The following is a 16,771-nucleotide window of genomic DNA, read 5'->3' as shown; positions in this document are numbered from 1 at the left end:
TTATTTTATTTTTTGGCTCAATTCCAGTGAAATTTGGTTTTAGGATAGGAATTGCCTGGGTCACTCTCTGAAAGAACCTGCCAAGAGAAAATAGGGCAGTATTATTTGTTCTGCATCTCTCCATAGATTTCAATGCTATAAGAATTCTCCTTGACAGATTCTCAAAGATGTGTATAGGAAACAGCACTTGGCAGTGGTTTTTCAGCTCCTTGGAAGGATGACTATAGGAGCTGGTATAGTGGGTTTATTCTTTATGTTTGTGGTATCTGTGCTTTGGGGTTCCCTAGGGTTCTATTACAGTATTTCCTCCCATATTGTTTAACACTTACACCAAACTACTGGAATAGGTCATCTGGAGTTTTGTGTTGAGTTGCCACCAAGATACAGATGATGCTCATCTCTTTCTCTCAGCTCTGCTCCACATGCCCTAACCAAACACAGTCAGGCAGGTGGCTATGAAGAAGACAGTTTTCTCAGTAACGTCACAGAGCAGTTTGGTGCCTTCTTCATGGTCTTCTTTAAGCTCAAATAAAGGCATTTTTATTCACCCAGATCTTTTAAATAATCCTTGGGCTCTCACTGTTTTAATGTTTTTTAACTTGATGATATTTATATGGTGTTTCTGTTGGAAGGTAAGTTTCTAATGCTGCTTTTTTACTGTTTGTTATTTTTAATTTTTAATTACTGTATTTAATTAATAATAATAATAATAATAATAATAATAATAATAATAAATTTTGTCTGTATCTTCCCGCCTCTCCTGATTGGATCGAGGCGGGATTACAGCAGAGTTTAAAAATACAAATACATTTGAACATTTTGTTACTTTAACCTTTAAGTCATCCAAAGAAGAGCCTCTTAAATTCAAATTTAATCAACCAGTAAGAAGAGAAAATAAGTTGAATAGAACCAAGAAAGAAGAGAAAGATGAGAGAGAGGCTAGCTAATGAGGCCAGCATAAAATACAGTAAAAATAATAAAATAATATTTGAAATGCTTCAAGAAAAACCATATATTTCACAAACTAAAATTTCAAATTGTTGAAGAATAATAAAAAATGAGTAAGAAACACCTAAATTATCACCTTTATAACAAGAACAAAACTCCATCAGGATTAAGAGAAAAGATGAGGCCAAACAAGCAAGACACAGGATTAAGTTTAAGTAGCAACCACCATGTCTCTTCCTTCCCCCCTTGCAATGCTGTGTCCAGGAAAAATATGATACAGGGTAGTTGAGTCACTGAGATGTAAAGTCTGCTGTTACCATCACAAAGCACAGTAAAATAAAATTTTATAAGTCAGAAAAGACCTGCTGCCACTCTTCAAGATGAACAAATCACTACCTCACTTGGAAGCAAAGTTTCATGTGTGCATCCACATTCAGAAACTATGAGGGATAGTATATTGATGGTCATTTCATTCTTATTTCAAAAAATACAGGCAAAATATTTCTTTGTTCTGCAATGAAATTTCCTAATAGAATCATAGAATCATAGAATTGGAAGAGACCACTAGGGCCATCCAGTCCAACCCCCTGCCATGCAGGAAATCCAAATCAAAGCATCCCCAACAGATGGCCATCCAGCCTCTGCTTAAAGACCTCCAAGGAAGGAGACGCCACTACACTCCGGGGGAGTTTGTTCCACTGTCGAACAGCCCTTACTGTCAGGAAGTTCTTCCTAATGTTCAGGTGGAATCTCTTTTCCTGTAGCTTGCATCCATTGTTCCGGGTCCTGTTCTCTGGAGCAGCAGAAAACAAGCTTGCTTCCTCCTCAATGTGACATCCTTTCAAATATTTAAACAGGGCTATCATATCACCTCTTAACCTTCTCTTCTCCAGGCTAAACATCCCCAGCTCCCTGAGTCGTTCCTCATAGGGCAAGGTTTCCAGACCTTTCACCATTTTAGTCGCCCTCCTCTGGACACGCTCCAGTTTCTCAATGTCCTTTTTGAATTGTGGTGCCCAGAACTGGACACAATATTCCAGGTGGGGCCTGACCAGAGCAGAATACAGTGGCACTATTACTTCTCTTGATCTAGACACTATACTTTTATTGATGCAGCCTAGAATTGCATTGGCCTTTTTAGCTGCCGCATCACACTGTTGCCTCATGTTCAACTTATGGTCTACTTGGACTCCTAGATCTCTTTCACATGTACTTTCATTCAGCAATGTGTCTCCCATCCTATATCTGTGCATTTCATTTTTCTGCCCTAAGTGCAGTACCTTACATTTCTCTGTGTTGAATTTCATTTTATTATTTATTTCCAATTCTAAATAGACAAACTGCCATAAGCTGCTATATCATATGCTGTGAACTCTATGAACCTGTGACCTTGAATTATAGCCTTCGTCCATAATTGTAAAAATTTCAGAGTGTTATTTATAATGTGCAGCTATTCATGCAAATTACATGCACAAACAGTACTATACCTTTGCCTTCTCAATCCATGAGGGAAAAAGTCAAAGGAGGAAAAAAAGCCAGAAATCAATACAGAAGAAAAAAAGGAATAACATATTGTTATTTCCAATAAGACATCTCTGTTCAGCAGGATGTTCATCATAAATGAGTTCCTGCTGGGATGGTAGAAGTGGGAAGTGGTGACCATATCAATTTCTTTAATACAAGAGGCAAAAACTGTTTTCAAAAGCCATCTTGTGATAAGACAAGAGGCACCTTTCTTTGATTTATAAACATTTATTTTCCAATATTTCAAATAGAAGAAGCCAGCAAGTTAACATGATCCTAAATGAGAAACTGCAATAGTTACAAAAATATATTGTATTACTTACATGTGTTACTTTCTAGTAAGCCTATAGTACCAAATTACCAGACATACTGGTACTATTTGTATCACTAAATGTATTTTAAACCCTAATATCTTGTTGAAACAGAATGAAACACAGTTTCATAGACTATTCCACAGAAATAAAAGTCAAAGTGAGTTTCTAATATTAAGCAGTATGCTTACTTACCAAATATAAGTGCTAGACCATGGGATGTTCCCACTGCAATGAGACTTGATGCTGCCTAAACATACCAAAAGATGGGTAAAATTCAGATTTAGAAATGTCAAGACACTCATAGCAGTGCTTATAACCCCAATGGATGATTAGATATTGGCCATGACAGTCAATTTTGTTATCCCCCCCCCCCCCGGCTCAGTTGCTTTAGGTCCAACTGTTTCTGTTCTGTTAAAGCAGAAAGTAAACTAGAAGTCATAGGGAAACAATGTTTAAGAAATAATGCTTTTTTAAAATGCAATTGCAAGATGTGGGGGTGCAGTCCTCTGAGATGTGCTGAGTGGTGTGTACAGCCCCTGGTCTTCTCCACTCTCATAGGATATTGCAAATCAAGTGAATATTGCAAATTAACTGTGGTCAGTGCATCGTATCCTTAGTTTTTTACAGTATTGGTTTTAAATTGCATCTCTTACTAACTCTGCATATTAAGGCAAACAAAGTAGTCTCAGAAAACAAGAAAGGCATGTAAAAATGTAACACCTAGGAAAAATGCATATTGAGTACAAATATAAGCCACAAAATATTATAGAAATCTTTACAAACTTACTATTGCAGTGGGTAAGCCAGCATCCACTTTGGCCTAAAAGAGAGAATATATAACTAAAACAATGCTTGTTAATATGTGATAAATGAGGACAACAAGCTGCCAGGCCTATAATGAATTTGAAATACAATATTATCTGCATACCTGAGGCTTCCAAATTTGTTTTTCAAATCCATCTGTTTGTGTCTCTGCCCAAATCCTCTAGCATAAGCAGAAATCATGACACAAATATGTTACACACATCCCATGTGAGGAGTGTGAAAATTAGCTGGTCACAATGACTTTGTATGGAGCTCCTTCCATTCCAATGTAGATTGGGCTTGGACCAAAATATGTCCAAATGCCTGGTACAGAATCCATTTATCTGGGGTTTAGGGATCAGGATATGGCATCACACACAGCCTCAGCCTCCTTCTCTGGGGGTAGAATTCAGAGATATAACTATGTTGGCCTCGGATACCAGTATGAAATGGGATCATGTAGCACCTTTGAGACTAAATGTATGAGGAAGCAGACCATATCTGTGAAAGCTCATCCTACAGGTTTTTTTCACGCAGTCTCAAAGGTGCTACAACATCCCTTTGAATATTCCTCCTCCTGGGTTTGTCTTTATGCATCTTTATGTTCTGAGGCTTAGCAAGATCACAATTAGCATTCCTGGTTTCAGCACCATCCCTCAGCCTGGAATTGGAAATTTCAAGGTGGTGACCTGAAGAGAGCATAGGAAACTTAAGCACTAAACTGTTTAGTTTTTTTTTTAATCTGATAAAATCAGTATGTCTTTCTGTTTAACTCTGTCCCTAATTTTGTTTTTACTTCCTCCCCTCCTAAATTCCAAACCCTTTTCCTTATCTCTTACTGGATCCTGGGCTGCTAATTCCAACACCCTTACTGTTTCTGACCACATTATTTTTCAGCAGTGGCATTTTTAGCACTAATCCTTCCACTCTATTTTCACTGGAGTTTAAAAATATTTTCCTCAGCACTGCCTCAGAGAACAGACCAGAGGCATTCTGTAGTTTTCGCTTTGACCTCCTGATTTGTGGGTATAGTTGCAGTTTTAAATCCTCACTAATTAGATGACAGTCACACATCAATTTTATCAGCATTGCATTCAATATTTTTCTCTTCTTCTTTTGTGTCTCAGCAGTTATTTTCCTGCTCAGGTTTTGAAAGGATAGAATAGAAAAAAATAGTCCTTCATCTGTTGGCAAGGCAGGAATGAAAAAACCTAGGATCATAGGATCCTATCAATACAAAGTTTATGTCAGGGATGTATGAACCTGCACCATTTGTTCCTAACTGTAATCAGCTAACTGTGAGAATAGCACCATGCTGCATAACAATTCCTAGCTGACTTTGAATATTTGACACACCACTGGACATGCAGATTTGTTTTTTGTGCGACAAAACATTATCAGAGCACAGCATATGTAACTTGGCTACAGATATAACCATGCAAGTACAAAAAATATAACCACTGCATCTATACCTTTTAACTGCATATTCACTTAAGACTTATAAAGCACACTTCTTTGCATTGTGCTAAACATGATGCTCATACCACTTACCTCCCCCTACCTCACTCTTTAAAGGAGAGTGTAAAGTTACTGACTGACTCCAGCCTTTCATTTGGAGCAGGGGATGTAGCTTGCTAATGTAGGAGTTTAGTTGCCTTGCAAAGAACAAAGATGGCAACCCATCCAGCAGCAGGAGGAAGGATTCTTCCTCATTTCAAAGGTTGTCTTTCTCAGAGTGCTGTTTGTCCAGAATCAACTAATTCAGATAATTGTGTCTGTGCATATAAAATTTCCCTCCTTTTCTTAGCAATCCAGCTTTCACTCTATCCTAAATGTTCCCCCTTCCCCCCCTTCTCAGCCAAGCCCAAAATGATTAGAGATACATACTGAAAAGTTATAATACTTATTATCCTCCTGAATTAGAAGTAAATGCAACATTGTGATAACACATGAAATGTGTCACTTTTTGAACAACCCTCATGGTAACAGTTGGATGCACACTTATATATGAAATATGTTGCCTCTATTACATCTGGGGAAAATAAGGCATACACTCAGTAGTTACGGCACACTGTAACTTTGGGGTAATTCAGACCAAAATCCTTTCACATTCTGAATTCTACCCGTGAACCACAGTCCCTCTTATATATCATCTACACTTTCCATTTGCCACAACAGACAATCTTAAAAAAAAAGGAGGAGAGAGGTACTTACTGCTGCAGACACTATTTGTGCAGAAATTCCTTTTAAAAGTGACAGCCGTATAACTGAGCCATGAACAGAGAAAGAATCACGAAGCTTCTTCTTCCTTTGTAAACCAAGAACATATGCTTTATTCTACATGAATAACTACAATGCTATATGCTCCAATGCTTTCACGAGAACTATGACTTTTTAAAAAGAATGCACACAAGATAAGGGAGAAAAGAACACAATTCTGTGCTGGGGATCAGCCAGCTGGTGGGCTATGGCAGGGGAGAAATTGCTCCATATGATGTTGGGACGGCCATACCTCATCCTAACTATGGTAATACTGTAAATAAATAATAATAATAATTAATAATAATTTGTTTTATTTATATACCGCTATTCCAAAGATCATAGCGGTGAACAGCAAGTATTTAGAATGATAGAAACTGCAGCCAGCATTATTTGGAGATTTAAAAGTTGCCTATCCATGGGTTACATTAAGTCTGACTAATCTGATGAAATGCCATATATGCCAACACTATGGAAGAGATATCAGTGCAATACCTTACCTATGTAGATAGAATACTCCATTGAAAGAATGACTGAAGTACAGAGAAATCACTGCTGGCACAGAAGACAAGTACACTTATGCTATAGCCCATGTAACTTCATTCTATGTCTCCTGCTAGTATGCAAACCCTTGTGTCCCATTTTTTAATCCTATATCCTATACAGTGAACCTACTGGGGTCACTTTACCTATGGTTGCCCTTATTGTCCAAGCTTTTTTCTGATGGGAAGAGTATTTTCCTTCCAGGATAGCTCTTGAACATTTTATTCCAAGGAGGGTTGCAGGGACTCTTTGCAAATGTAATGTAAGTATTATATGGGCTCACCATCCTTCCATGTGTTTTATGCTTCACAGAATTGTTGTTCTGGCACACAAGTGAATTTGAATTCTGCCCTGAATGGAAGCCTGAAGACTGGCAGTAGCAGGGCCATTGATAGCTGAGCTACTGGAACTGAGGGGGTAGGAACACTTCATTGTTATCATGCATATTGTGCACGTATTGATGTGGCTGTGCATGCTTGCTGCATATTCCCATCACTCTGAATTCACTGACCCACTTTGTGTGTCTAGGCATCAACAGGTGGGTATTCCCAAAGACTCTGTGGATATGAGGACACATCTGAATCCCCCCCCCACCACTCACACTTTTAAATAACATTTTTGGTTGCATGCTTCCCCACTTAAGCTTGTGATAGTCATACTTTCAGCATGGGACAGTTCCACCAGCACAGCAACAAAGTTTTGCCAGTTCCAGCATAAAAAAGGTATGGGATTTCACTGCCCAAGTTCTGGTAACAAATTGGATATTATTGAAATAAACTTCTTTGTTCAATCAAAAAGAATTAACTCAACTTCAGAAAAATCATTTCCAATTAACAGGCACCAAGCTATTTAATGTTCTGCAAGTTGACAATGATTTTACACTGCCATACTTTGTAACAACCATATTGCTTTTTGCCTCAAGAAAGAGACAAAATTTAAGCCTCAGTGAGACAGAAGAAAATCATCTATCATTTATTGTGTTTTTTACAGTAGAGATTAAGTAGTTAATTGTAAGTAATAAGGAAATCTGGTTTTGACAGAGCAATTGTTAGCTTGCATGCATTTGTGCAGAATCTGATTTGTATTTTCAAGATTCACCACTTACAACTGATCCAGTTGGGCCTCTACAATTATAGGGCAGATCATCCCATCATCAACTGGAAATTGGCTTGAAGCAGTCAAATAAAGCAAGAGCAACTACTCCAATTCAAAATAATTAAAACCTCCAATATACATATGTAGATAATTGATTTTTAAGATGCTGAAATTTCAAATGGTATGCTTTTCTGTATTCATAAATTTAATTTTAAAAAGTTGTTTGCAATGTGTATCATGACCATCTCATCTTCCGTGCCAACCATAATATTTAAAAGATTTACAATTATGATTCAATAGTTAATAATTATCACCTCCAGATTCAGTGTCAGGAACCAAAGGTTTCTCATGAAAAGCAAAAGAATGTTGATCTATGAAAATCTTTTGTTGGGCAATACTTTTACTAGGACATGCAAAAATATCTCAAAAGTGTGTACATTTTTGAAGATTTTTTCCTAACCTATCTAAATCTTCAAAAGATTTCTCTGAAGTCTGCATTAGAAAAAACTGCCATACAAATTCATTTGCCAACAACCATCTACCTTTTGAGGTGTGTCCTGTCTCCACTGTCAGAACTTGCTACAGAAGAAGTATCATACGAGTGTGTGTCAATGTTGTCAATATTTAGAAGAGAAGGGTCCTCCAGAACAAATGGCTCTTCTTCATCATCAGTCTGAGAGACACAAAAATATGTAGTTACTCTATTACAGTTTCGTTATAATAATAATAATAATAATAATTTGTTTTATTTATATACCGCTATTCCAAAGATCATAGCGGTGAACAGCAAGTAAGCTAATTAGCAAGTAAGCTAATTTGCCCCCAACAGTCTGGGTACTCATTTTAGTGACCTCGGAAAGATGCAAGCCTGAGTTGAGCTTGGGCCCTTTTGCTGGTCTTGAACTCGCAACCTTGTGGTTTTGAGTGAATGGCTGCAGTACAGGCATTTAACCACTGCATGTTTTATTATAAGCTTTCACGGATTGCATTCTACTTTGTTAAATACAATAACTACAGCTTATTACTTATTGAATAGGTTTGAAGACCACATGCTTGGTATTTTGTTATAGGCAAAAACAGTATTTGTTCATCAACAATGGTGAACAAAGCACTATTGTGTTATTGCAGTTGTGCATTGTAGTATACTTTTAACAGCTTGTACATTGCATAGAGAACTCTGGATGATAGACAATTTAAAAGTGCAACTAAAGAAAATAAAATAAAGGAACACAGAAGCCACAAAAAAAAAGCTGATGAAAAGGTTTTAACAGTTTTTACACAGCCTTATTCATGTTTGCCAAAGTAGTTTTGAAAGCAGCACCACAAGTAACAAGAAGCAGGCTTATGATCAATTTGTACATCAGCTTTTAACTATCCTGGCATGGTATGTAAAGGGGGCAGGAAAATTCTTACTATCCAACTCAACTCACCTCATTTAAAATACTTTCTAGTGTCGGAGGAGTATCAACCTGAGGAATATCAAACTCTTTATCATCTATCTAGATAAGAAAAGGAAAAAAATCAGGCTTCATCATCAAATGTTTATTGACATACCGCTACAGTAGTGTATCATGTTTCTAATCAGTAAGAATATCAGTAGGAAATCTACTGATTTGGGCCCACATCCGGCTTTGGATGGGGTTGCACTCCCCTTGAAAGATCAGGTTCATAGCTTAGGGAAGAAGGTTGGAATCAGAGATGTTCTTGGAAAACCAGGTAACTGCAATAGCCAGGAATACCTTTGCCCAGCTTTGGTTGGTACGTCAGTTGCATCCTTTCTTGGGGAGGGTGGATCTGGCCACAGTGTCTTACATTACCCCCAATTAGACTACTGCAAAATCCTCTGCACAGAGCTACCCTTGAGAAGTGTTTGGAAGCTTTGGATAGTGTAAAATGTAGTAGCCAGACTACTGTCAGCAATATGTAACACTGTATAACACTGGTTTCTTCTACAAGAACTGGACTGGCTTCCAGTTGGCTTCCAAGCTCAATTCAAAGTGCTGATTTTACTACGAAGCCCTAAAAGGATTGTGTCTGCCTAAAATTTGAAATCCTCAGCAGAGGCCCTGCTGTGTATTCCAGCACTCTGTGAGGCAATATTCATAAATACATGTGACAGAGCTTGAATTGTCACAAGCTCTGTATCAGCACCCCAACTGTGGAGTTCCCGACCAAAGAAAGTAAGGCTGGCTTCATCTCTTCTGACCTTGCATCAAGTAGCTAAGATTGGACTGTTCTGCTTTACTTATTTCATTTCATTTATATGCTCCCTTTGTCCCAGAGGGACAACCCAGGACTGTGGGGCTATCCACACACAAAAGCCTGAAAGCAAAAGTCCTGAAGAGGAATGCCTTGTGCCCTTCAAATGGAGCACATCAATATTCTAGGGAGCAGCAACTAACATTTCCACTGTTCCCACTGCCAGCCCCCTATTTACCTGCTGTAGAATCATATAACAATTGTGCTGGTCTGTGATTGTGATAAAGATTCTGTTCTATTCTATTCATCTCACAAAGTCTGTTAGCAACCAAAATGCCTTACAGATTGGCCCTAGGTGTTACAGCAGTGGGCTACAAATGGGGTTAAGCAGCAAACATCTGGGGAACAGAAGAAAATGCAGCAGCAACTATACCTAGCAACACCTTCAAATGCTTCAATTATTTTTACTGATTCATTTATAAATTGTTTTAGCTAACAGGAAGCTATTTTCAGAACTGTTGTGGTTTAAAGGCAGCCTATACATAAAATACATATCTAGCCCACCAGAGAGAGAGAGATCAACCCAACTGCATACTTCTATTAGGTTAAAACACATTTTTATTTGCTTTATGAATTTTCATATTTTTCTTCCAACTTCCAACTATCAGCAGCTAAAATGTAGATTGGATGTTTGGCTGTTTTCTACAAAGCAAATATTAATCTTTCTATTCGCAATCTCCCCCACTGTGCTATATCATAACTGTGTTATAGAAAATGTTATGAATATAAAAATAGATAGAAGACAGAATATTGTTTTGTTATCGTAATATAACTCAGAAAAATGGAAAAAAGAAGAAAAAGATTTGGTAACAAATTTGCTTATAGCAGCGAGATTAATAATAGCAAGGTGTTGGAAAACGAAAATAGATGTAGGAGTGGAGGATTGGTACAAAGAGGTATGGAGATTAGCTATTAATGATAAATTCACATGTAAACTGAAAGTAAAAAAAGGATTATGGAAAAGAAATGACTTTGAGGGGATTTGGAAAGAATTTGTCGAGAAAGTATTGAGAAAAGATGGAAGATTACCTCTAGAAGATGAACTGAAATTTTGGATTGAATATAAGGATGGGAATGGCTCAGGGAAGGGGGGCACTGAGGGGTATATAAAATAATGTGTTAAAATCTAATAGTATGTAATGTAATAGAATGTAGGAAGATATTGGTTTATGGAAATATTATAAAAATTAAATTAAAAAACAGTATTAGAGAAGCCAGCTATATGACATAAGAATATACAGTATGTATGTGTGTGTGTGTATATATATACACACACATATATACACACACCAAACTGAAAAAATACAAAGAAGGTTAAACAAACTAGACATCGTACCATAAAACAGAATCATGAATCGCTGTAAGTTATCTTTGTGGTTCCTATGTAATTTGTTTAATTCTTGCTATTGCATGACACTTTAAATCAAAATAGGTTGAAAAATACAAGATTTTTTAAAATTCCAAGCCCTCTCATCCAGTTATGAACCAAAGTCTCTCTGTGTAGTTTGCTAATAATTTTCTATTTGCTTCTAGTAAGCAAACATGCAACTAAGAGTATTCATATGCTGCAACTCATCCAACACTATTCTCCCAAATTCGGTGGAAGGGTTGCAGCAAGAATGGGTAGGCAAAAAATCTCTGTGGCTTGAACAGAGTTCAACTTGTATTTGTCTGGATCCAACTTGGGAAAAAGTCAGGGTATAAATAAAGGGATGGATGGATGGATGGATGGATGGATGGATGGATGGATGGAGGCATTTCTCCAATCTGAACCAAATATTTATGGGCCAAAATTTTGTTTTGATCTAAAATATAAGAACTTATTAATATTCTTATATATAGAAACATCCAGTCAATTTTACTGACTTGAAACTAGTGTCTCCAACAACTAAAAATTAATTTCCATCAGCTCACACTATGAAAGCACAGAACAGAAAAATGTACATGGCAAAAGTACAGATGTGCTCAGTACAGATGGCCTGAGAACATGGCATTTGGCTCTACAAATAACAATGGACTCTTAAGTCTTACCAGCTCACTCCTAGACTCTAATTCCCTGCTCAGTTCAGTCACAGATAGCTTCGGGGAAGGGGCTTCCTGGCACAAAGGTTGTTGATTTGAGTCATCTGTCACAGAAAAAGGACCCTGATCTGAGTCAAGGTTATGTGCCTCCATCTTCTTTTCATCTTCCATCTTTGCTGTTCCCAGCTCATAAGAAACTTTCAGAGCCAAAGGACCTGTAATTGAAATGGATTGGTTCACATGCTACATTTACAGCAGTAATACATATAGAACATTTGAGAAAGACCACAGTAACCAACAACATTCAGGTAGCTGCCATGAGCAGCAGCTTATGGCTAAGAACCCCTAACTAGCCTGAGAGCGAGATTATACCCAAACATACCAAAAAGAGTTTTATCTTGAAATACACATTCATTGATATCCAGCCTACACAAACCGTGTCAAGTGAGGCCTCTGTATCGAGATAGAAAGGAGATACAGTATCTGTACTATTTGTTGTTCTCATAGGGCAGCCAAACTACTACTCCATCATCTCAATTGCTCTTCCATAAAAGCATCCTGATCCACTCCCAAGTTTCCTTTTCACTGCAAAATGTTCATAACTAATGCCTCTCCACAACTGATTCTCTTGCTTCTTTGGGGCAATTTACCTGCCAGCCTCATACCATACCAGAAATGCAGAAGCATGTATACATTCAGAGATTTGACCAAGGCCAACAAATAATATCTAGTATATTTCTAATTATTTCTATTGTAAGTCACACTGGAGGCCCTTACTAAGGACAAAGGGCTGGGCATCTCTACTAAATAGCTAATTATGATTTGGTAAACATCCTTCTCTAAAAGTCATCAGCAAATTTGTTGGTAGCTGCCTAGAGAGCAACACTTATCAAAATCTTTCATCTGTCTTACTCTGTATAGACTTATCAGAATGAATGGAATTTGTGAGTCATGACTAATTGAAATGCCATTTAATTCAACAGGTCTCCTGTAAGAACAGATCTTGGATTTAGCCTTAAATGCTCATGCTACATATAAAATTCTGTCAATCCACTATTGCTCCCAAGTTCAATAGATAGTCTGCAGGTTGCTTTCAAGCATTCTTGAGACTGGGCCACCAAATCGACCTTTATTACTTTACTTAGCAGTCAGAACTTGGAGGGGAAATATACAAGTCTCAGAATTCACCAGTCAGCACTGCTGAAAGATGGAAGGAGGAGGAATGTGGGACTTGCAGTGGCTGGGGAAGTCTGGGACTTGTAATCCAAAAAGTAACTTTTCTAGTTGTCCTGCTGATAAATATAAGAACCCTTGGCATAGTGGTCTGAGCGCTGGACTACAACTACGGAGATCAGGGTTCAAATCCGTACTGAGCCATGTAAACCCACTGGGTGATCTTGGGCAAGTCACACTCTCAGCCTCAGAGGAAAGCAATGGAAAAGCCCCTCTGAAGAAACATCCCATGAGTCGGAAACAACTTGAAGGCGCACAACAACATGTCACCTCTACCGATTACAAAGAACAAGGCCCAGCAAATAGTGATGCTCAAGAAGCCCTAGGACTCCCTCCCTTCCCACCTGCCCCAGGCAGACAGAGATTTCAGGACCTTCTGTCAGGTCAGGACCTGCCACACAAACACCTTCTCTGCAGGTGTGTTCCTATTTCGGACACCACAAAAAAAATCCACATTCATCAGACATCCTCTTTTTAAAGGACATGTCCTACATTTCAGCCTTCTGATCAGGAGGAATTCCAAAACATCCTCCATTTGGAGCAGGACTAAGAAGTGTGCATTTATATTTATATTAGTGTTTGTAGCTCAGGGTGGCCAAAGGTCCTCCTTTTTCCAGGAGAGTCCTACATTTCAACCTTCTGTCCAGGAGGAATTCCAAAATGTCCAGCTTTTTTGAATCAAACTTTGAAGCACCTTAAAATTTTTGGTTCTTTCTCTCTGTTTTACTTTTAATATAATTAAGATAATTAGTACGTTGCCAAGAAACATTCATGTACACAAAATCTGCTACTTTCATATAATATTATTTAACAATATTAATCTAGATAGATAGATAGATATTTAATATTTATTTACTTTACACTATTATATTATCAAAATAAAATTACAAATACAAATGGAAAATCTTTGTTTTATGATTAATTATAATAATAAAGATTTTTAAAAACAAAAAAACAAAATGTCCTCCATTTTGAGCATGGCTAAGAAGCATGAAATTTATGTGAATGTTTCTAGCTCAGGGTGACCAGCCGCATCCTCCTTTTCCAGGACACATCCTACATTCCAGCCTCCTATTGTCCTGGAGGACATGCTTAAAGGTCCTCCATTTTGAGCATGGCTAAAGAAGCATGACATTTATATTCATGTGTGTGTATGTATGTATGTGTCAAGGAATACAGGCCAAAAGGTCCTCCATTTTGAGCATGGCTAAAGAAGCATGAGATTTATATATATATGTCAAGTAGGGCAGACCAAAAGGTCCTCCATTTTGAGCATGGATAAAGAAGCATGAGATTTATTATATATATGTCAAGGAGGACAGACCAAAAGGTCCTCCATTTTGAGCAGGGCTAAAGAAGCATGCAATTTATATCCCTATGAGTGTTTCCAGCTCAGAGGAGCATCCTCCTTTTCCAGGACACGTCTTACATTCCAGCCTCCTACTGTTCAGGAGGACAGACCAAAAGGTCCTCCATTTTGAGCAGGGCTTAAGAAGCAGATTCCTAGGAGTGTTTCTAGCCTTTCTTTGGCCATGCCCTCCTCCATTTCCCCTGAATGTCCTCCTCCATTTGGCAGTGACTGGTCCTCCTTGGTGGGGAGGAGGGCCTCTGGTGGTGCCCCCTTCACTTTCACAGCCCCTGGCTGGGTTTCCTTCCCTATGGGCCTCCTCTTCAGCTCAAAGGACCTATAGCTGCCTCTCCCAAAGGGCTGTCAAGGGGCACAGCTCCCCAAAATGCCCGGATGAGGAAGGTCTTGGCTCACCAGGCAGCACTGAGGCTCCTCTTCACTCAAAGCAGCAGCAGCAGCAGCAAACTAACCCCCGCCCCTCCCTGGGCTCCAGTCCTTTACTTCCGCCAGGGTTTGCGCAGCCTCATTGCCCGGCACCGCCCTTAAAGGGACAGATCCCGTCTCTTCTATAGCCCTTGCGCTCTCTTCCAAATCCTATGCTTCTAGGTTGCGCTACAGCGGCCCCTTCTGGCGCCAACCGGAAATGCAACGGTTTGGGCAAAAAAAATTCAGCAGTGATTTCAGCATTTGTTTTCCACTCAGGGCGTCCTCCTTTTACAGGACGCGTCCTACATTGCAGCCTCCTCTCCAGGAGGCATTCCAAAACGTCCTCCATTTTGAGCATGACTGATAAGCATGGGTTTATATTTCTATGAGTGTTTTTTTTTAATCTCAGGGCGAGCAGAAGTCCTCATTTTCGAAGACATGTCCTACATTTCAGCCTTTTGTGTATCCAGGCGGAATCCCTAAACGTCCTCCATTCTGAGCAGGACTAAGGAGAATAGGTTTATATTGATAGGAGTGCTTTTAAGCTTTTTATTTTGGCATGTCCTGCCATTTTCCTGAATGTCCTCCAGTTTGAACATGGCTAAGCAGCATGGGTTTATATTTAAATTAGTGTTTTTAGCCCAGGGTGACCAGAGGTCCTCCTTTCCCAGGACATGTCCTCCATTTTGGCTTTCTGTCCAGGAGAAATTCCCAAATGTCCTCCGTTTTGAGCATGACAAAGAAGCATGAATTTATATCTAAATTAGTATTTTTAGCTCAGAGTGACCAGGCACCCTCCTTTTCCTACAATTCAGCCGTCTCTCCAGGAGGAATTCCACAATCTCCTTCATTTTGAGCATGGCTAAGAAGCATTAATTTATATGAGTGTTTAGCTCAGGGCGACAAAATGTCCTCCTTTTCCAGGACATGCCCTTCATTTCAGCCTCCTGCCCAGGAGGGAATTCCAAAGCTTCCTTCATTTTGGGCACGACTAAGAAGCATGGATTTATATTTCTATAAGTGTTTGTAACTTTTATTTGGTCGTGTCCAACTTTTTTCTCCAAGGCCCTACATTTTGCGGTGCCTCGTCCTCCTTTGCGATGAGGACCTCTGGTCAGCCTGTTGTTAGGCCTCATCTCCACTGCTGAAGTAAAGGAGTTTGAGACCACTTTAACTCCCATGGGACAATGCTATGGGGAAAAAATTCTGTGATTTGTAGTTTCTCTAGAGCTCTGGTGCCACAACAAACTACAATTCCCATCCATCATAGGATGGAGCCATGGCAGTTAAAGCCACTGTCAAACTGCATTATGCCTATAACCTCTGGTTATCCCTGCATAGTATGTTATTGCTATCCAAGCCTTTCAGTGCTCCCCAAACTGTGCCCTATAAGAGATTTTGGACTTCAGCTCCCAGAAGCCTCAGCCATGTTGGCCAATAGTCTGGGATTCTGGAAGCTGAAGTCCAAAATCCCTTATACAATAGTTTGGAGACCACTACAAATTAGCATGGATGTTGGGGAATGCATACTCTCGGACCTAGGGTTGCCATACCTGAGGACTTCCAAACCGGGAAAAATATAGGACAAGGTTTAAAAATGTAGGACCTTTATTTTTTATTGGCCACCGCCATTGCCGCAGTGGCAAGTGGCCTCCTCCTCCTCCCAGGCCCCGGTGAGGCCTTGGAAGACTCCGCAATCGTGGAGCCGCCTCCAAGGCCTCGCTGGGGCCTGGGAGGGAGCATCTCCACAGCTGGAGCTCCGACCGCGGAGAGTGCTCCCAGGCCCCAGCGAGACCTTGGAGGCCCCCGCGGCACGCGCGGGGGCAGAGGTGGCCACAGGTGGTGCCATCCTGGTTTTGGCGCCAAACTGGACCGGGACCGGGTCAGCACTGGCCAAAGCGGGATTGTCCCACCTACAGGCGGGATATGGCATCCCTACTCAGACCATCTCAATTTACTAGGGACAGTCCCAATTAAACCTGTGACCTCCCAATTT

General features: G+C 39.4%; 1 protein-coding gene across 5 annotated transcripts in view; it reads right to left on the bottom strand.

The window, feature by feature from the left end:
- Positions 1–14,849, bottom strand: part of VPS8 (VPS8 subunit of CORVET complex) — a 132,846-nt gene extending 117,997 nt beyond the window's left edge. For 3 of the 5 annotated variants that reach the window (XR_006102899.1, XM_042457865.1, XM_042457861.1), the window contains exons 1-8: positions 14,764–14,849; positions 11,778–11,983; positions 8,918–8,986; positions 8,030–8,160; positions 5,805–5,898; positions 3,574–3,606; positions 2,979–3,033; positions 2,436–2,441 (exon numbers count right to left, since the gene is read on the bottom strand). Coding sequence is in view for 4 of the 5 variants with exons in the window: in XM_042457865.1 (XP_042313799.1) it covers positions 2,436–2,441; positions 2,979–3,033; positions 3,574–3,606; positions 5,805–5,898; positions 8,030–8,160; positions 8,918–8,986; positions 11,778–11,939 (550 nt within the window). In the remaining variant the exon portion in view is untranslated. The remainder of the gene's footprint in view (positions 1–2,435; positions 2,442–2,978; positions 3,034–3,573; positions 3,607–5,804; positions 5,899–8,029; positions 8,161–8,917; positions 8,987–11,777; positions 11,984–14,763) is intronic. The other 2 variants (XM_042457864.1, XM_042457863.1) reach the window with 2 other exon arrangements.
- Between the last annotated feature and the right edge of the window lie 1,922 nt (positions 14,850–16,771).

Source organism: Sceloporus undulatus, chromosome 3, assembly GCF_019175285.1.
Source record: "Sceloporus undulatus isolate JIND9_A2432 ecotype Alabama chromosome 3, SceUnd_v1.1, whole genome shotgun sequence".
NCBI lineage: Eukaryota > Metazoa > Chordata > Lepidosauria > Squamata > Phrynosomatidae > Sceloporus > Sceloporus undulatus.
Note: the sequence above shows the minus strand (reverse complement) of the source record. Positions and strands in the feature narration are given on the sequence as shown.